This window comes from Rhamphochromis longiceps, linkage group LG3, assembly GCF_057381845.1.
Source record: "Rhamphochromis longiceps isolate RC_006_pf linkage group LG3, R_longiceps_female_GT1.1, whole genome shotgun sequence".
Classification (NCBI taxonomy): Eukaryota; Metazoa; Chordata; class Actinopteri; order Cichliformes; family Cichlidae; genus Rhamphochromis; species Rhamphochromis longiceps.
In genome coordinates, this window is record NC_140559.1 from 34,374,725 (window position 1) to 34,397,385 (window position 22,661).

The 22,661-nt window shown below is 40.7% G+C and overlaps 1 protein-coding gene across 1 annotated transcript; it reads left to right on the plus strand.

Moving 5' to 3' along the window:
- Window positions 1–840: 840 nt before the first annotated feature.
- Window positions 841–3,467, plus strand: LOC146674243 (uncharacterized). The gene is made up of 2 exons (XM_085402378.1): window positions 841–2,851; window positions 3,265–3,467. Exons 1-2 carry the CDS (start codon window positions 2,156–2,158, stop codon window positions 3,424–3,426), a joined length of 858 nt encoding a protein of 285 aa, XP_085258504.1. The 5' UTR covers window positions 841–2,155; the 3' UTR covers window positions 3,427–3,467.
- The last annotated feature ends 19,194 nt before the right edge of the window (window positions 3,468–22,661 follow it).

The window sequence follows — 22,661 nt, forward strand, 5'->3', positions numbered from 1 at the left end:
TCCAGCCTAAACTTAACTGACTATACAGTCAGTGCAGATACAAAGTTGTGTTAACCAAATGTTTTCAACCATAAAGCCACTATTAACATCATCAAACCAGACTATTTGTAGTTTCAAGAAAAAGTAATGATACTTTTACTTTTTCAGATTTTATTTTCTTACAAAAGAAAGATATGTCAGGTCTGACACAGTTATGTTAAAAACTGGATTTATTTAAAGAAACAAAACTGAAGCTAAGATATTTTTTGTGATTCAGTATGAAAGCAATGCCGCTCACAACTCATAAAGATGATGTCAATCTACAGAGAATCAGCTAGTCAGCCACTGATGTTACTGTCAGTCACACAGATGTGGGAGGTTTTACACACAGTTTGAGTCGCTACGCTTTGAACAGGAAGCATCGAAACTCTTTCTGTTTCGTGACCATTTACAGACAAGTCGTTTCCATTGAAGTAAACAAGAACAAAAAATGAAATTAAAAGAAGTTAAGCTTCATAGCATGTGAGTACGTGTGGTGAAGAGACAACTTACAAACACCACAACTGTGTCTTAGTCATTCCAGGTAAGCGCTCTCTGCTTCACATGAACACGTGATACCAGGAAGAGCACACGGGTGCTGGCCAAAGAGACACTGCAGCAGATGAACAGTTTCAAGTTCTTAATAAAGAGTCCCCTCATGACTATTAATCCATCTTATTTCTGATTTTGTTACAGAAAACTGTAAAACGTGTCTTGAAGCTATGTTTATTTTACTGACACAGTTATAGTCACACACAAACATCCATTTTTTTACACAGAGCCATATAGGTTTGGATTAATAATAATTGTAATAATAAACTACTGATGCTATCTTTGTCTAATATTTAAATTTAGTGATCTGAAACAAGTGACAAACATTTTTTTAAAAAATCTCAAAGGAGTCAAACACTTTTTCGCACCACTGAACAGTAAGACTGACAAAGAAGCAGCTTCAGTAACCAGAAGAACTGAAAGGATCAGATCTGATCTCTGCATCAGTCTGAGTCTTCCAGATGTTACTAACCTCTCTTAACTGTTCCTATATACTGTGAAATAAAGGAGGTCAGGATTCAGAGTGAACCTCCTAAAGCAAAAAAACATGTAAAAGTAAAGTGTTTTATGGCTTCTTAACCTCCTAACACCCAAACTCCTCCACAGCATGCATTTTTAATTTCTCTTTGATATTTGGGCTGATTGGGACCTGATGAATGTAAAAACAAAGAATCACCAGATTTTTTTTTTTACCTGATTTTTGTTTCTAAGAAAAATGAGAGCCACATATGAGGATATTCATTTAAAAGTTTGATAAAACAGAGGCAGTATAATGTCCTCGTAAGCAGATATCAGGCACTTTATCAGGCACAACTCAAAATGTGATGTCCACATATGTGGGCAGGAGGGCCTAGAGGTTAAGGAAATGTTCTTGGTTTTTGTTAAGTTACTAACACTGACCAATCATTCAGGTAGCTAACTCCTGAATGGGCAGTGAAATGGTTTAAAACTGTTTCTCTGGGCACTTTGTTAGCAGCAGCCTGTCAAAAAAACACACTAATTGTTCCAAACATGTGACTGGCAAGAAGCCAAACTAGAAACAGGAGAAACACACTGAGGTGTGCCAAAATTATATAGCAGCCTCATTTCAGCATGACAAGGATCCCAAACACACAGTCAGTGCAGTAAAATCATACCTGGATAGAAAAACACACACACTATCAGTCATGGATTGGCCTCCCCAGATCCTGGGACTCAACATGTGGGATCATCTAAAGGCAGAAACAAAGACTTTGAATGTCCATCAAGAAGCGTGGAGAAGTATTACAAGAAATCTTGTCAAAGAGAGTTCAGACTGTGAAGATTTATAAAGGTGGTTGTGGCGGGACGTGGTCTGTGAGGCGGCTGCAAGGGGATTTGAGTGCCATCCGCTATCATGCCTCGCCGGCTTAAAAGTCTGTGCTGGGTACCAATCTCACCTCATACACCAACACTAACAGGCCCTTTGAGCACTCACCCACTCTGTGGTTTCCTGTGGTTTCTCTGAGGGTGGTGCATTGGTTGGCACAAGGAGTCATAACCAGAGGCATCTGCAGATAAAAAGAGTCAGCTACTGTGCGGCTCACTTTGCTGCCACACTGACAAGATGACACGTTTTTCGGTCTCTACGCTCATTCCTCTTCTTTTTATCAGCGGCGTTTCTGGGAAACTGATTCAAGCCGCTGCAGGAGACGATGTAACGTTTCCCCTCACAGAGGAGTGCATGAAAGGAAGAGGCACGCTGAAACGTCGCCTGCAGGACAACAGCCTCCATTCGGTCGGGGATCTCGACGGCAGCTGGAAGCCGGCTCCAGGTTATATTAGCAGGTTTTTCCAAAGCAGCGACTCTGTGATACTGACAAGTGCAGATATCAGTGATGAAGGCTATTACGAGTTTGACTGCAACAACAAGAAAGAAGAGAGTGCACAGCTGCAGGTATTCATACCTTCTGATGTTTTTGTACGCGAGGGCGAGGATGCCATCCTCCCGTGCCGCTCCATCACAGCAGGTCAGTGGGTGAAGTCTGTGCGCTGGAGGAGAGATGGAGAGGTGGTGCTGGATGTCCAGTCGGGGAAAACCACATATGGGAACGGCTTTGATGAAAGCCGGGTCTCAATACCATCAGACTGGCACCAACGAGCAAACCTGTCCCTCATCATAAAGCGAGCCGAGGCGAGAGACGGAGGAGTTTATTACTGTGACATCGACAAAGTGGAGAAACACCGCTCCGCTGTCCGCCTGCACGTCTCCACACCACCAACACCACCGAGCACCACATCACAGCCTACAACCACAGAGAGGGTAAGAACACAGACTGCATTAGTTTTAGACTTCACTGTGAACATTAAAGGTCTACTGAGGTATTCTTCCACACAACCACACAGATAACAGAGCCCAGCTCAACAAGAAATGTATTCTGATGATCGGGGGAGGCCTTTATGGCAGTCAGTGTCATAATGGTCGCAGAAGCTCCATAAAAACCAGAAGCCCCTGTTTTTCCTGTTTGACCGAAATTCTACAATTTTCTGCTATTTTAATGTCCCCACATCTGCTGTCCAACCTTCAGTCTCACCACTTGTCGCACCACATAAAGATCTCATCCTTACGTTAAGCTTTACGGTGTAAAATGTTTTATTTTCACTTTAACTGAAAGCATTTAAAGTCAGTTAAAACTGCTAACTAACATTTCTGCTCTGTCTTCTTGTCCTCTGCAGCCATCAGAGTGCTCCGACTGGTCATGGAGCACTTTCTCCATAACGGCAGCTGTATTTGTGATCGTTGCCCTGCTTGTTTGGCTCGGCTGGTTTCTGAAGAACAGGAAATTCAATGTGCACCTCAAGGTTTCAGTGGAGGATCCTCAGAGCAGGAAGAAATAAACTTGAAAAATGTTAGCATCAACAACGGTGATGGACACCTCTGCAACGGCAAAGAGGAGGAGGAGGGGCTGAAGAGGGCAGAGAATCAGACTGTGACCAACAACACATGCTAAAGTCAAACGGGAACCCTGACTTTATAAATGATGAGCTGAAAACGAAAAACAACTCAACCCTTAAAGTGGAGAAGAAGAAGTGAACGTCCAGTCGCTTTTTTTCCAAGCTCCTCAGACAACTTTACAAAATTCTTCATTCTTCAGAACTGTTTTATTGTTTATTCTGCTTACTTATTTAGTCCCCTTTTATATTAAAATTATTCATTTACAGCGAGAACTTGTCCTGTTTGTTTATAGAGATTTACAGTCTTCACTCTGTTTACTTTGCTCTTTATAAAAATCTCAGGGAAGCTGCTGTTTGCCAATAAAGTTGAGATAATAACAAACTGACACTCTAACCTGATGAAGATTACAGTCATTATGAGATTTTATTCATTTATTGCACATAGCGAGACATTTTTAAACAACAGCTGCAGGTATTTGTGTAAAATAAAGACAACAAGGAAAAAAAAAAGTTCATACCAAAAACATTTGAGTAAATAACAAGTGGGGAGAAAACAATGAAAATCAAAGATACAAAACATCAGCAATATAAAGCTTGTAACAGAGCAAACAGGGTCTTTGTTCTACACAAGGATCTTCATTTATTTTACTGCCTCCACCTTGAGAAAGGCAGGACCTCACTGACGTAGTAGACGATGCCCAGGGAGAGGAGGAAGCTCAGGTCCTCCACAAACTCCTGCCAGGTGTTTGTGAAGTTTATATCTGACTGAGGTTTTATGAGCCAGCTAATGCAAAGAAAGCTAAGCTATGCTGGACTTGGTTTGTAGTTCAGCATTCGGGGTAGTGGAGCCAACTCTACATGTGGAGTGAAGATACTCTGTGAACATGAGAAAATAAGAAATTAAAAGCTGTGCTGATATAATCAGGATCTGCCTGCATGAAACACTCAAGAACAGAATCTCTCACAGTTTCATTTCTCTTTGTTTGCTGGTTACACTGATGTCCTGGATGCTTTACCTTATATGGCCATCTGTTAGATAGGTGTGTGTGCACACTAGAGCAGTGTGTGGCAGCAAGCAGTGTCAGATTCAACTGACTCAGCACATAATGCACTGAGAGATCAATACAGACTCAGTCTATTCTCAGAGTCGTCACAGCGGGACAGAAGTTTCACCTGACCAAAGAGTTTTTATGTTTTTCTTTCTTTTCTTTTCTTTTTTTAACTCTGGGTTCATTTACATGAGCATTTTAAGCTTTTTGATTGAACAAATGCCAAGAAATAAAAGGTAAATCCACAGATTTCAGTTAAATAAAGTAACACACAATCACCACCTTTAATTTATCCTGACCAACTGCATTCACGTCATCAAAGTTCCATTTTAATCCTGGTCAGTGTTTGTTATCAGACAGTGGACAGAAAATGTCTGTTAGCTTTGATCATATCACAGTGATTCATGCAAACTCTGTGGCATTCATGAAGCTCCATCCTGATATTCAGATCCACACATACAAGAAAACCTGAAGAGCAGACTGCAGCTCTCCGTTTCTCAGAGAAAGTCTCAGATTTGGAAGGTGTTGGCATTTTTTGAACAATTATTAATAAGCAAAAACTCCCCGTAAACCTTCTCTGATCCCACACACGCCACAGACATCATTCACATGACGGCGTGAACGTTTGAGCAGCACAAGCCAACTAAAAATGACCACTAGCTAAAAAGCTGCCCTGTAATTACTGTGATGGAGACCAGGCTTTTACTGCAGCTGACTCATTCACTGAGAGGCAGTAAATATTTGAGCATTATTGATGTGAACTGAGACGTGATGCACTGACCAGAGCAGCAGTAAAGACGGTGGCTATGAAGGGTTTGCACTGTGCAAAGCAGCCGATGAGCCACATTTAACCCCACATCCACGGCCAGCTCAGGATCACCAAGTCATGCAACATGAATGAGTTTCATGCAGGGAGAAAATGCAAAGTCACAACAGGAAAGCTTATGAAAACACTTCAACGCCAGCCACCAAGCTGAGTGTTTCACAGACATCTATAGACATTTAATTTAATCTTAATCAACTAATTATTCTCCTTCAATCACTCGCTTATGCTCTGTCACACCTACTACAACAATCCTCCCACCACTCCCATCAGCTTCAACATCATCCACATCATTTGTGTCTGCGGCTGAAGCTCAGAGGACTCGTTCAGTGCAGCAGAGACAGTAAATCTTAGAGCTGCTTATCTTCTACTACCTCAGCTTATCAGCAAACCCACTCAGACAGTCCACTACATTAAATTCAACACATTACACAGTCATTACCCTGCATTTAGTAAGATATAAGCACAGAAATGGAAACTGACCTTCCTCTGTTGTGTGTCAGTAGTAAGTAGTGCTAAAATGAATATCATTGTTACACAGAGCGTCCACATGTCCACACACAGGCCTGTGATAGTCAAAGTGTCAGTGTGCTGGCAGGTACAGGAGAATCTGTAGGTGGCTCAAATCCTCTGAGGTAAAAGTTGTAGAACAGCTGATCAGCCCTGAAACAGCTGAATCACCAGAGCGAACACAATCTATTCCACCTTAAACGCATGAACGCTCTCAGTCACTGTCTATTCTTACCTGCACGCATGACTGAACAGTGATTTTACTTCATCGCCTGTTATTTGTGGAAGCTCTACTGAAACACATCAAACTGAGTTCACAAGCTTTTCAGAACACTTGACCTTTGACCTTGACTTTAAGGTTGTGGTCTGTGATATCAATTTAAAAATCCTGGGATACGATGTTCTCGAGAACGTCAGTGAGGCCCAGCAGTGATAGTCTGGTCATAAAGTCTGACTCACAGCAGGTTAAAGGCTGTTACACACCAGACGTGCTAATGCATCCACACCATCCTCCAGCCTCCACCTCTGCTGCTGCTCCACCCACACAGCTGAAGACGAGCAGCATCATCGTCTCAGCTGAACACAGCACCTGCAGAGAGGGAGCAGCAGAGTTCTGATGAGTCTTAACAAGCCTCCTGACAGCCTTCATATTAACCAAGAGTTTGACCGTCATCATCATCATCATCATCTGGAGTTAGAGCTGGATCCAGTGCACTGAGCTCCAGGAGGACTTTAACTTGGACCGTGTGGTCAGCTGACCTGAGGTTTCTTTCTGATACACCCTGTACAACATATCAGACAGTAAAAGGATAACAGACTGGTGTTTTTTTACACAACACTTTCATTTAGACGGGGAGACTAGAAAGTGATCTGCTCTGTAACCTCCTGAGCCTCAGCCACCAACACATTAGCACATGTAACAGGAGCTGCTTTAGTTTTGTAACTGCTTTCACACACAAACAGTTCCAGTGTGGATCATGTGCAGTTGTTGACCAGTAATACTGAAGAGAATCACCCTGTGAATTTAAACATAAAGCAGTTAGCTCCAAATTAGCTCCACAGCAGCACTTGTTTACTCAGCGCTCCCACACAGCCTTCAATAAATGTTAAGACTTGAATCGTTTTGATTTCCACTCCTGAGGGGAAGTGAATGGCTGTGGTTTGAATGGCTGTGGTTTACACTGCTGTGAAGTAACGTGCTCTGCTTTGTGCTGAGACTATACTGTTGCTTCTACAAGCCACACAGTCTGAGAGCAGTGAGCATGAACCAACAGATGGGGCCCAGCAGGAGAACAATGAGCTAAAATTAAATTAATCTGAATCACAGTTTTACAAACTCTGTGTTTTAAATCTAAATGCAATGATTTGGAAATCTCATAAAGTCACAACACAGAGACTGACTCATCTTGGACTCTCTGCTCCCGTGCAGTAAGTACAGTTAATAAATGTCAGGGAGTCTGTCTGCCTGCTGAGTCAATATGATATCAGTCTGTGATTGACTGGGATCAGTTTGCAATCTATTTCTGATAATCCAGCAATGAATGCTGATAAACTGTCAAAGTCAGTGAGACTGAGCCATTAGCTTACCTTAAAGTTGTTGTAAGATAAGATAAGATAAGATAAGATAACCTTTATTAGTCCCACACGTGGGAAATTTGTTTTGTCACAGCAGGAAGTGGACAGTGCAAAAGTTATGAGGCAAAAATTAGAATACAATAAGAATAAATACAGTACACAACTGTACAGAATAGAATAAAATAAAATACTATATACAGTAGAATAAAATAAAATAAATATACAATAAGATAAAAATAGAATACAAATACAAATACTATATACAACTGAGTAAAAATACAACGATGACAGAAGGATTATTGCACTTAGTATTATTGCATATGTATGGATGTGTGTGCTTGATCAGTTAAAGTCTTTATTATGGAGTCTGACAGCAGTGGGGAGGAAAGACCTGCAAAATCTCTCCGTCCCACACCGTGGGTGCCGCAGTCTCCCACTGAAGGAGCTGCTCAGTGCTGTCACAGTAGGTCTTTACCCTGCAATATAAAGTGCTTTGCCTACCATCAATGTATTTCCCCCAAACCTATTGGCAATAACTCTAATTTTAAACAAAGACATAGCGGGTGTACCATTTCTGTGACCTTTGAACTTGATATGTGTGTGTGGAGTGACTGTATAAAATATCTTACAGTCACTGGGCTACAAGGATCCACTGGAATCATCATCATATGAGAGAAAACAGGAGCATATATATTTCTGACCGTCAGATTATTAAATGTGAGCATACTGTGACTGCTTTTTATGTGTTTTATTAAGTTTTGTTTGTTTGTTGGTGTGCATTTGTGCTGAACTGTGCTGTTACACAGAGAGAAGTGCAACCACAAAAAATTTGTTCTTTAGTAAATCCTTTAGTCATCAGTGTTGCCACAAAGTAACGATAGCATGACTGAAAGTACGTCGCCTGATCCTGCTGCTGCTGCTGCTGCTGCTGCTTGTCAGAGGGGGAAAAAATCTTTGGCAGGAAGTCATTTTTTTCCTGTTACTGTATGTGGCTGATGAAAAAACACCACAGTAAGGATAGGATTTTGCTGTAGTTAAACATTTCACACTGACAGAGAGGGAAGTTGCAGTGATACAACTTTTGTTTTTTCAATAGGAAGAGGGCCATGTGACACATCACACTTATTGGTAATGTCACAAGAAAAACAATGGTGTGCTTGATTTCAACGTAACTTTATTCTTTCATGAGTTATATACAAGTTTCTGACCACTTATAAAATGTGTTCAATGTGCTGCCCGTTGTGTTGGATTGTCAATGCAACCCTCTTCTCCCACTCTTCACACACTGATAGCAACACCGCAGGAGAAATGCCAGCACAGGCATCCAGCATCCATAGTTTCAGGTGCTGCACATCTCGTATCTTCACACCATAGACAATTGCCTTCAGATGACCCCAAAGATAAAAGTCTAAGGGGGTCAGATCGGGAGACTTTGAGGGCCATTCAACTGGCCCACAATGACCAATCCACTTTCCAGGAAACTGTTCATCTAGGAATGCTCGGACCTGGCACCCATAATGTGGTGGTGCACCATCTTGCTGGAAAAACTCAGGGAACGTGCCAGCTTCAGTGCACAAAGAGGGAAACACATCATCATGTAGCAAATTCAAATAACCAGTGGCCTTGAGGTTTCCATTGATAAAGAATGGACCCACTATTGTTGTAACCCATATACCACACCAAACCATCACTTTTGTTCTTCCAACAGTCTTGGAGGGATCCATCCAATGTGGGTTAGTATCAGACCAATAGGGGTGGTTTTGTTTGTTAACTTCACCATTCACATAAAAGTTTGCCTCATCACTGAACAAAATCTTCTGCGTGAACTGAGGGTCCTGTTCCAATTTTTGTTTTGCCCATTCTGCAAATTCTGTGCGCCGATCTGGGTCATACTCGTTGAGATGCTGCAGTAGCTGGAGTTTGTAAGGGTGCCATTTGTGAGTAGCTAATATCCGCCGAAGGGATGTTCGACTAATGCCATTCTCCAGTGACATGCGGCGAGTGCTACGCTGTGGCCCCTGCTGAATGAAGCTAGGACAGCCACTGATGTCTCTTCATTAGTGACAGTTTTCTGCGTCCACATTTTGGCAAATCCAACACTGAACCAGTTTCACGAAACTTAGCAAGCAGTTTGCTAACTGTAGCATGGGAGATGGGTGGTCTCGTAGGGTGTCTTGCATTGAAATCTGCTGCAATGACCCGGTTACTGTGTTCACCAGATATCAACACAATTTTGATCCAATTGGTTTGTCTCCATGTGTTAGCCCTGTGACAGACTGGCGACCTGTGCAGGGTCTATCTTGACTCTTACCCTAAGACAGCTGGGGTAGGGTCCAGGCTCCTACTTCTATATCTTTTTTTTTTTTTTTAATAAATTCAGTATTTATTTTCAAATCTGCACACACCAGCTGAGTGTCTCTTTATTTAGACTCAACTGGTGGTGAAGCTGCTCCCTCAGGTGTGGATGCAACCTCAACCTCCTGAAGATCTTCTATGACTCTGTGGTGGCCTTAGCCATCTTTTACAATGTGGTGTGCAGGAGTGGCAGCATCCCTGCAGAGGACAGGAAGAGTCTGAACAGGCTGATCCAGAGGGGCAGCTCTGTTCTAGGCCCTCTGGACCCAGTGGAGCTGATGAGTGACAGGAGAATGGTGGCTAATCTGTCATCCCGGCTGGACAACATCTCCCACCCCATGCAGGAGACTATGACAGCACTGAGCAGCTCCTTCAGGGGAAGGCTGGGGCTCCCACGATGCAGGATGGAGAGATTTTGCAGGTCTTTCCTCCCCACTGCTGTCAGACTGTACAACAAAGACTTCCCAGCTGACCAAACATCCACACATGTTTTTTTACAACGTTGTATTTTACTCGGTTGTATTTTTATTCTATTGTATATAGTATTTTATTCTATTCTATTTTATCCTATTGTGTACAGTATCTTATTCTTATTATCTTATCCTATTCCAGTGGGGTTTTCTTTCTAATTTTTGCCATGTGACTTTGCACTGTCCACTTTCTCCTGTAACAAAACAAATTTCCCACTTGTGGGACTAATAAAGGTTATCTTAAAATCATATCAGGGAAATTTACAATACTGATATTTGTGCTGACGTGTAAAGAAAATGCTCTACATAACTCCTAACAGATCCCAGCAGCTACATTATAAATAATCCAATTTTCACATATATGGGCAAACACACAGTTCATAGAACAAATCAAACTCTTGCAAAGGCAGTGGATCAAATGTTTGTGAAATACGAAACCGTCTAAGGATTTTTTTTGTATTAGAAATGATGTGTTAACCTCTGTTAGAGTGTGTAAAAAGAATGCAGTCAACCATACTCGCTGATGTTGGCAGGGAGGCGGCTGCCGACACACGACTTGTGTAGGCGGAGCTTGTCCCATCTGACCATTCAGATTGATCGGAAAGTCAAAATGATAATAACAGAGCTATTTAAATCTGTCTTCTTCTTTTTTGAAAATAAAAAACCCTTTCTGTCAGTGTCATTCATTACTAAAAGTATTCCCCTAAACAATGAAATGAATGCTAGACATGTGCGATACACACATTAAAAACTAAAGCATACACTTTCCACTTTTACTGCAGCACAAAAAACATTAAAAATACTCAAATGAACTGTTTGGAGTTAATGGCCTGAAAGGCCTCGGGTTGAGCCAAGTAAAATGATTTGTACAGGCCAGCGAGAGGTGCTGTTGTGCTGTTGTGATTAAACGGGGAGCGTTTCTCCAGCTGCTGACGTGTTTTTAATCTCAAATCCTCTTCCTCACTATAAAATCACGGTGTTAGCATCACATTCTTTTTTAATTTTTTTGGTCAAATTTTTTTTTTTTTTTTTTTTTTTTTTTTTCATTTTTTTTTGGGGGGGGGGGGGGGCACATGACTTTCTGAATTTATAGTGTATTTTCACTTTAATAGTTTTCCCCATGTTAAGTAATAGATAAACAAATTAACACTTCAAGCAAAGAAAAGTTGTTTTTTTTAAATGCTATATTCTGATTTCTTATTTTTTGACGCTGGAAAAAAAAAGAAACCTAAAATAAAAAGACGTTTTGGGTGAAATAACATGAGTTACTCTCTTGTAATTGTAATCACTACTATAACTTTTTAATTGTTTATACATTAGTACAGACATGTTCTTTCATTACTGCTGCAGTATTCCTCCATCATGTAACTACAGGAGCTGTACTGCGCACACTGACACTTACTAACCCCCCCCTTTAGTAAGTCTGAATGTCGTTGGGCAATTCATGGTTCATTGAAACCATTATGTGGACTATATGACTTCAGTTGATATTGATGTCCTATTGCAGGGCTGTGTGCTATATTCACAGTGAAAGCCAAACCACTTCCCCTTTAGTGTGACAGAAACTAGCAGTGACATACTTATGTGCTGATCTTAGTCCAAAGTTAAAACCACTTCGCAACCTGGTTTTAACGCAAGAGTCTTAGCCTTAATTTGACAAGACATTCCTATTATAGTCTCTTTTCTAACAGGGCACATCCAGTGAAAGGTCTACATATCTAAATGTCACTAAAAAACAAGACATTGTCTTCAAGAAATAACCAGCTATGGGCGAGTAGTCACACGATTGTGACATACTGCATCTTTCTTCCTAAGCAAAACTGTTATTGTTCCCGTGTCTCAAAGCTCTTTAGCAATAGCAGGTACGGGTTAATTCAAGTTTGCAAATTATGTTTGCAAATGAGTGTGACCAAAAAGGTGGGTACAAATGACTGTACCAACATCACTTAATGAAAGTACAGCTTATACCTCAAAAAGCTTCCAGTAAGGCTTGATTTGTGGTCTTCCAACAATTTACGGTACAAACAAGAATCTCAAGTGTTTGTTTTTCTTTGTAACATCTTTCTTACCGTCACCCAGATTCATTAAAATGCTGAATCATCAAAGATCAGTAACAGCTGAAGGTTTTCCCCCATTGGTGAGAGCAAGTTCTGTATGTTCTGTATGTCATATCCACTCTGTTTGTAAAGACTAACAGTCTTCACTCTGTTTTCTTTGTGCTTTGTAAAAAGCTCAGGTTAGCTGCTGTGTGCCAATAAAGTTTTGAGTTGGTAACAAAGTGACGCTCTAACCTGATGCAGATTACAGTCATGATTTTATTCATTTTGCACATTAAATGACTTCAAATGTTTGATGGAATAAACACTGAAAACCTTTAACAAAATCACATTAAGATAAAATGAATATACAACAAAGTAAGAAGCATTAATCTGCTGCCATAATCCCAGTTAAACCTGAAGCTTCATCTAAACTCAGCCCAGGTGTTTCTCTGCAGTCGGCTCTGTTATCCTGACAAAACTGTTTCCCGTCAGAAAGGCTGCAGGTATTTGTGTGAAAGAAAGACAGCGAGGGAAAAATTCACACCAAAGACATTTGAATAATGTTACATCCCGGCCTAGGCAACCGGAGTGCAACACGAAAAAAGTTAAAAACAAAAAAAAAAAAACCCACACAAAAAAACCCCACTAAAGCTCACCACCAAAATCCCAAAACGAAAGTATCGACAAATCTATTTACAGCTATTTACAACAAACTATTTATTTACAACAAAACACCAAACTATTTACAACACGGGGGAGATCACGACCATGACACACTGAAACACAAGGCTTAAATACATAGAAAGAGCAATCAGGGAATGGACCACAGGAGGGAAACACAGCTGGGGCAAATTAGACCTGACGAGACAAGGAAAAGTAAACTGAACACACTAAGATAACACAGACTTTCAAAGTAAAGCAGGAAACACATAACAGTCACGCCAAAAACAACACACTGACAACACCGAAACGTAACAATAAATAACAAGTGACGAGAAAACAATGAAAAGTTACAAAACATCAGCAATATACAGCTTGTAACAGAGCAAACAGGGATGTAAAAGTGACTTTATCAATGAGTGGTTGTAAAGGTGTTAGGCCACACATGAAGCTGTCGGTGTCTCTGAGTCACCGTCCTCTCTTCTTCGTGCTGACAGCATCACATGATGTTGTTCAGATTCCAATAAAATGATCAGATTTGCACAACAAATAAATAACCAGAGTTTTTGTTCTAGATAAAGATCTTCATTTATTTTCCTGCCTCCTCTCCACCCTGAGAAAGGCAGGACTCTGCTGACGTAGTAGGCGAGGCCCAGGGAGAGGAGGGTGATGACCACCATCAGCAGCAGGACCCTCCAGAAGTCCAGGTCCTCCACAAACTCCTGTCAGGTGCTCCTGAAGCTGGACAGGACGCCCTCAGTGCTCTGCAGGGTCGAGTTCAGTAAGGAGCAGCTCTGCATCACACTGAGACACACACACACACACACACACACACACACACACACACACACACACACACACACACACACACACACACGCAGAGGATTAACATTAAGACTCAGTTAAACAAGCAGAAAAGATAAATCAGCACTAAGATCATCAAACAGAGATTATTTCAGTCCTAACTTCCTGAAAACTGCTCAAGGGTCTGAAGTTGTTTGCAGCTGTCATTCCCAGTACAAATCTAAGCACCCGTGCAGTAAGTACAGTTAATAAATGTCAGGGAGTCTGTCTGCCTGCTGAGGCTCAGTGCCCTCGTGCAGAATTGAGCTCCTGAGACCGAGGTCAGTCCACATCTCTCCAAGTGTCACTCAGCCTGTCAACAAGGTGCAGCCAGTCCACAGCTCTCAGTGGGAAACGCTGTGCTGATGGACGTTAATGTTGCCGATCAGCAAAGATCAAAGTCTAGAGGCAGGAATCACCAGACAGCACACGACGGGATCCTATCACCTTACTTCACTCATGATAGTATATTGTTGCATTTTTGAAACATTTTGCGATATTCTGAGTATTGCAATAAAAAACACTGTGATTTATCACTTTGTTTCTGCAAATTATGTCCTCAAAGTTAAACTTTGTCAACATCGGTTTCATCCAGTCAGATCAACTATTTTTGCACCAAAATGAGACGATCAAACACACCGACACTGTCACCAAATCCTGACATAATTGCTGCCACGAGACAGTCAATATGATATCAGTCTGTGATTATTGTAGGTCTTTACTCTGCAAGATAAAGTGCCTTGAAGCAGCTGTTGTTGTGATTTGTTATGAATTAGGAGGCAGGTCTATCAAACTGAGTGCGTCCAGTGCTCCATGGCACTTGTGTTGAGATGATTTAATGTGAGTTTACTCGGCTAACGTGCCTCATGATGGAATCATCATCATATGAGAGAAAACAGGAGGAGCATATATATTTCTGACTGTCAGATTATTAAATGTGAGCATACTGTGACTGTTTTTTATGTGTGTTTTATTAAGTTTTGTTTGTTTGTTGGTGTGCATTTGTGCTGAACTGTGCTGTTACACAGAGAGAAGTGTGACCATAATATAGTCAGCTCTTTGGTAAGAGTAACAATAGCATGACTGAAAGTACATCGCCTGCTGCTGCTGCTGCTGCTGCCTGTCAGATGGGGGGGATCACACTTTGGCAGGAAGTCGTTTTATCCTGTTACTGTATGTGTGCTGAAGAAAAAACAAGTAATGATAGGAGGGTGCTGTAGTTAAACATTTCACACTGACAGAGTTGCAGTGATTTAACCCACTTGAGACCAAAGTGGGCTGTTTGTGACCCTCTCTGCTCTACAGTTTCCCCTCAGCAGGCTTTAACAGACCACTAAATGACTGTGTAAACAGCTGGTGCTGTGGTTAATGTGGTACTTAACCATGAATGAAACTACTTAGAGAAATAAAAACACTACTCAATGGCACCACCCTCCTTTCTCTCTCTCACACACACACACTGAAGAATGTGTTTGAGTGGAGTCTCAATTACAGTCAGCTAGAGTTTTGGCAAATGTCACTTTAAACCCCAAAGCGGTGAGCATCACAGGCGCTGTGAAATTGAAACCAGCAGTGGCTTTCTACCTTTTCTAGTTTTTAATCAACCACAATTCGTCCAACTCTAGGTGATGATGTAACATTTCCGCTCTCACAGAAATGCAATCGACACCTGCAAGACAACATCTGGTCACCTGATCGCCTCTCACTGGAAGGCAGGAGCAGATTATCAGGACCAGCTGATTTAATGCAAAGATCAAGGACGTTAAAAGTCTGAGTGTGACAACAAGAAGGAGGAAGAAAGTACACCAGCTGCACTGAAACAGATTCACTCTTCAACATAAACCTTAAAGGTATTCTCCCACATACACAGTACACAATTCAAAGTAAAATCACACAGTCCAAGGAGCCTGTGCACAACTGGAAACTGTCAACCGCACACATTCAACTACACACAATGAAGAACACAGCCTTGTTCAACAATAAGACAGAAACCACACAGTGATCACAAATGTGACTAAAACAAGTTAAAGTCTTGTTTATGTTATTTCTTATTTTTATTAATTGCAGAACCACGTCCCTACTCGCCAGTGAGAGTGCGTGTTCGATGTGGGCTCGTTGTAAATAAAGTTCTTCCAGTCTGACATCATTCTACGTCTCTGACCGGACGTTATTACCAGGGAATAGTACAGAATCACGTTTCAGAGATAGTGGTCCAGGGCGTCCGCTATAACGTCCCACATTCACTGAAATGGGAGCTCACGTGCCTTTATAATTTTATGCTCCTACACTGTTTTACTATTTCACTCATTCAAATGTTGTAATCGGGGCAGGGTAAGCAGCAGCTGCCAGAAGCACACGGATGTCAGAAGCATAGGGCAGACCGGGGATAGTTGTAACGTGGGTCAGTTGTAACACTTCCAGTTTCTGTGCATGCCCAATTCAGTTCTGCTATCACATGTGAAAGATTTGCACATTTTGTCAAACACAGACAATTTAACACGAAAAAAAGTAATTTGTATGCCAAAAAGTACGTGTTTTTTTTAAATTATTTAAACTTCTAATAGCATTATCTGCTTTTCAGTTAAACTCATCAAACTTAAATTATGTTATTTGTATGTCTGTGGGGATATATTCTGTGTAGGTCTTTAGTGCTAATGTTTTAGCCGTTGGCTTAATGCAGATGTTACAACTTACCACACTATTACTTTAACTTATATTAAACAAGTTGGGGCAACGACATCAGCAGAGAGAGGTTCACTGGTCGCATTTGTATATGTGGTTAATGCCATTGGCAACACAATTCCTCCACTGTTTGTGTTCCCACACATACATTATGCAGACCACTGTGTCAGAGATGGACCAGTAGGAAGTACTGGTAGTGGAAATAAATCAGGATGGGTGCAAGAAACAGATTTCCTCATCTTTCTGAAGCACTTTGCAAACCACACCAAGGTAAGCCATGATAAAAAGTAATGGAATTGCGATGCTGGTGAACAACTACATTTTTTCAGCTTCATTGTTATGTTCAAAATTGGTGCAAGAGTTGTAGGTTATAATGCCCACTGAGCCAATGAGGCCAAACTCAAGGAAGACCAACCAAAATTAATGAAATATTCAGTTGCAGAAAATTCCATAATTTGTCTTTTTTGGGGGGTTGGAATATGTTCAAAAGCTAGATTTCTGCATTCTGTCACACACACACAGAGCTATATAAATGGCTCTAAGTGCATTCATGTGTTGAATAAACAAAGATTACATGTTAATGTTTTGTTAGTACCCTTATTTCATTGTGTTACATTTCACCCCAGGATATGTTACAACTAACCCAGACTATGGGGTTAATTGTAACATTTCACTCTTTGTGTTTGAGGCCATACCATGCAATGGGTAATTGTGCTGCAGAGAAAATAGCTGCACTATTTAATAGCAGAGACATGTAAATACTTTGCATTACATTTTGAATCCACTACCTTAAAAGAGCTCCAATTTACAGACAGAAATGTCAAAAATGTTACAACTATCCCCGGTCTCCCCTACAACAATCAACAACAACAACAACAATCTTTATTTATAGAGCACATTTAAAAGCCTTGGGCATACCAAAGTGCTTTACATAAAACAATAAAAGGTTCAAACATTGATAACGGATAAAAAAAATAAAAAATAACGAGTTATGTTCATAGATAAAAGCTACCAATAAGAATGACTACAGCACATGGGTAATAGCAAGATAAAAGCTGTACCACCATAATAAAAGACACCAATAGAAAGATAGGAGGGAATTAATACAAGAGGTCAATAGGTCACAGCAACCAAACAAACAAACAAACAAACAAACCAGCAATTAAAAGGTGGAGAAGGCAAGTTTAAAAAGATATGTTTTAAGCTGTGATTTAAAAGAATGAATAGAATCAGATGCCCGGATGCCAATCGGGAGATTGTTCCACAGCACAGGTGCAACAAGAGCAAACGATCGATCACCTCTAGTCTTAAGTCGAGATCTGGGCTGAGCCAGCAGTAACTGTGACGATGACCTTAAAGCCCTAGCAGGAGCATAAGGGTTTAAAAGGTCCTTAAGGTAGCTGGGTGCAGTGTTGTTAGTAACACTACAGGAAGGAAGTGTGCGAAAAAAAACCCCAATCATTGCTCTGGACTACAAACATTCCATGTCTGCAAAATAGTCCCCATCCCCTCTCTTCCACTCACCAGTTAAGAAAAGTAACCAATCAGTGTTAAAAAAAAAAAAAAAAACAGGCACCGCCCATCATATATGTTTCCTCCTACTTCGCATCAAACAAACGCTCTACTCCTTCATTCTCAAGATGAATCCTTGGAGCTATTTTCCCGTTTTATTTGGTATCAGCCAAGTATTTGGAAAGTCGACCAAAGCTCCTAAATCTGGGACTTCATTTAAAGTAACTGTGGAAGAAGGACAATCTGCATTACTACCGTGTTACTTTCCAATAACCAATAAATCTGTGTCTGCAAGGTGGGAGAAAAAAACGCATGTTGTAGTTGAGCGCAATTCCTACGAAGACCAAAGAAACGGAATTGATGGCCGATTTTCTGTGTCATCTGGCTGGGAGGAAGATGGAAGATTTTTTTTTAACACTACAACAGACAGAGAAAGCAGATAAAGGGGTTTATTACTGTTCCAGACAAGCGGAAAGCGGAGAAAAAGTGAGGGGGTATCCCTCTGTTGTGGTCCTGAAGGTCAAGAAGAGAGCATCGGTAAGTAGCCATATCTTGAGCCGAAACAAGGAGTGTGTGTGTGTGTGTGTGGCGCGCGCGTCGAAAAAATCTCCGAATCGGTTTTATGAAGTTTAGTATAAGGAATTCATATTGATTTGCATTTGCATACTAACAGTGATTGACTGTGTAGCTGGGGGGTGGAGGGGGGAAAGAGAGGCCTCGTGACCAGATAGGTGTGGCACGAAAACGAGGAGAGCAGCGTGGAATTCTCAGTATGTCCTCCTTATGAGCTTTTATCAACGTGTGTCTCGCTCCTGGAATTCAGCTAATTATCTTATGTTCCCTGTACTCTGACACAGAAACTCCAGCCGAACATTATGGGCTCAAAATGTGGTCATAAATATTTTGTACTTGTAAAAAAGATTTGTATGTGTAAAAAGAATTTGTATGTGTAAAAAAGATTTGTGTGCGTAAAAAGATTTGTATGTGTAAAAAGAATTTGTGTGTGCGTAAAAAAGATTTGTGTGTGGACTTAGAAAAAAAACCCCTGCAAGTTACAAGTACGGATTTTTGACCCTATTTTTCTACCCTTCATCTGATTGGTCAATGTCATGTCAATCACAAATGTAACAATCCAATCAGAGAACAGATGGGTTAGGCTGTCAGAGGGGCGCTTTTTTGAACTGCGGGGCCCTATTTCAGGAAGCCGGTTTAGAGCAAAATCTGAGTAAGTATACCCTGAGTTAATGAAAACTCTGGGTTTTCGGTTTCACAAAGCGAGTTTAGATTAATTCTGAGCGAGTTACTATGACAACACACTCCGTGAAGCTAACCTGCCCCTAGCAGGTTTACTTCAACTAACCCTGACTTTCTCCGCCTCTTTGTCGGAAACCTGACTGTAGGAAGTGTCAGACATGGCGTGTCCCTTCCTTGAAGAGCCAGTAGATCGTGAAGCCCAAATTCTCCGCAGAGCTCTCCGCCGGGAGAGAGTGATTAGAGCGCGTTTGGACATTTTATCATTTCCTGATGATTTCCTGTGTGAACGTTACCGTTTTTCAGCACAATCTATAATTTATTTGAATAACATCCTCAGGCCTAATATTACTCATGTGACACATCGCGGACATCCTCTCAGTTCTGTACATATTATTTGTATTGCACTTCGGGTTTTTTGCAAACGGGAGCTTTCTATATAATATTGGTGACGCTGAGCACGTTTCCAAGGCTACCGTCTGTCAGGCAGTCAGGAATGTTACAGTTGCACTGAAACGTCTCCTGTACTCGTTTGTGGTGTTCCCCGGTCATAGACCCACAAGATTTATCAAAGAGGGATGCCACAAAATTGCAGGTATCAGGATGAACGAAACTTAATACATGATGTGGTGATACTTGAACTACTACTTAAATATTACATTTATTTCCAGGGTTCCCAGGCGTGATTGGCTGTATAGATGGCACTCACATTCCAATCATTGCTCCTTCAGTAAATGAAGGAGACTATGTGAACAGGAAGTCTTTCCACAGCATTAATGTGCAGGTACATAGTTCCCTGTAGCATTTCAAACTAACAAATTATTTCATTATAGTAATGGATGCTAATTTGTGTTCTCTGCACTGTGAAGATCATATGTGATGCTGCCAACATTATCACAAATGTGGAAGCCAACTGCTCAGCCTCTGTGAGTGGTGGTGGTGGAGGACCCCCACCTGTTTCTCGGGCCTCCGCTTTTTGTCTGTTGGCTATAACGGGTCACATTTGAGCATACAGAGTAAGCAAATATGTACTTGTAATGTGCTCAGATAATTTCAATAAGTGCTTACAGAAAGAAAATTAATGTAGCCTCTAACTGCAATTGATTTACATGGGACAAACAGACCAAGCACTATGGCTCATAATACAATTACACCTTACCTGTTTGGACTATATTTTTATATTTCATTTTTACTTGCTGCCAGGAACGTTTGGGGCCTGTTGGGTTGCACCTGCGCTCACATCACAAAATAAAATGTATGAAATAAAAAATAAAATAAAATATAATAAAATAACGTGTTAAATGGGTGGAAATCCCTAGATCAATGTTTAAATTAACACTCAGGCCAGGGGCGGAGCGTGGGGGTGGCTTACTGGGCTTAAGCCCGGGTTGTTTTGTCAGAAGCCCGGGGTCTTTTGGAGTGTAATTTTTTCATAGTTAGATGCCTGGCTGACAACTGTATAAAACAAAAAGTACACACAATATTCGAAGCACATAGTGCACACTGTGGGAATTTACGACTGTGCGTGAATCCCCCCTGATATTGGTATGATCCGAGCTCAGGCACTAAGCGACTGAGTGAGGGGACGGGGCAGCTGCTGCCAGCAGTGAGTGCGCTGTTGGAGAAACGGAGCCAGCCATACTAAGGAGAGCTTAAGTTTGACCAGGTACGAAAGCAAATCATTCTTACTGTACAAATAATGTAAATATGACGGTGTATCACGAAAGATTGATATCAAACTGATCACTTGACCAATATTACGTTACTTGCTCTTCAAGTGAATCAACAAATGGCGAAATGAAAAGCCGAACAAATGCTATTTTTTTTTTAGAGAGTCTTAGCTTACATGTGTTTATTTCATATTTTCAGTTCTTACCCTCCCCGACTAAATCGGTTTCAGTTATGTACTGAAATATAAGAATGGACATTAGAGGCTTCTTTCAAAGAAAAAACTCAGGTAAATGTTATTTTATATATTATGCTTTGTATGTTGTTCAGTATATTTCTATGCAAAAGAAGAGGGATTTCAGTACACAGCAGGATATTCACATTCTGGCCAGAGGGGCCGATGGCGCGATATGGCAGCCTCGCTTCTGTCAGTCTGCCCCAGGGCAGCTGTGGCTACAACTGTAGCTTGCCTCCACCAGTGTATGAATGTGAGAGTGAATGAATAGTGGCATTGTAAAGCGCTTTGGGTGCCTTGAAAAGCGCTATATAAATCCAATCCATTATTATCATTATTTGTAACCAGATATTTACATACACTTTAGGGAGAAAACATAAAACATTTTTACTGTACATCAATTTAGATTAAACTTTTGTTTTAGATAAATATTGAAATATCTTTTGAATTAGTTAAATGTCAGAATAAAGAGAGACAGAGCTGTCTATTTTTTATCACTTTGATCAAATTTAGGAGTACATGTACACTAAGTTTGTTAATTAATAAGAAAACTCCAGACGATTCCATTCTGAGCTGAAGAAGCTTCTGATAGGTTTGTAGAATCCATGTGGAAAAATTGGTGGCACAGCTGTGGATGCATATAAGGCAAAACACAGAGGCTGTTTCTTTAACATGGGAAAATCAAGAGATGTCAACCAAAACACCAGGAAAAGAATCGTGGAGCTCCATAAGTGTGGCTCAATTTTGAATACAATTTGGTGCCATTTGCAATTAAGAAATACAGATAGTTTCTCTCTTTACTCTTAAAGTTAACAAACATGTTTTTTATATTTATCAATCTAAAAAAATAAACATTTAGTCTGATTTGATGTTACAATTAAAAAAGTGTTTGTGTTTTTATCTGAAGAGTACATAAATATGTGGTTTCAACTGTATATTTCATGATTGTCAGCACAAAGAGGGAGAGAGAGGAACAGAGAGGGAGATGGAGAATGAGGACAGAACAGAGGTGGAACAAGAGCAGGTGAGACACACATGTTAGTCAAATGGTTGCTTACTAAAAGTATCACCGTATCATAGGTACTCATGTATCTTGTACCTAGTGTTTCTTTTTAGGTTTGCTATTTTTCAAATTCTACATTTATTAAGTTATGCAGGCTTGTTTGCACAACAAGGCTAAATAATTATATAAACTTTTCTCAATCTAAATAGTGGACTTTGGTAGAATTAAACAATAAGTGTAGTGCAGGTCTATGATGATTTTTAGTGCTACTATCATCTAGTTCTGATTCTGGTTTTGTCTTTGTTAAATCCTCAGTAGTCCTGATTTTGAACTGTTGTAGTCCTGTTTTAATTCCGGATCAGTTCTGGGTCTGGTTGAATTGGGGTTTAGCCCTCATGTCTTGATACAGCCCCGATTTTGTTCTGCCTTGCTGCTTAATTAAAAAACTAGTTTAAGGTGTCCTGCACATGTGATATATATTTTTCCCTATATGAAGTCATTCT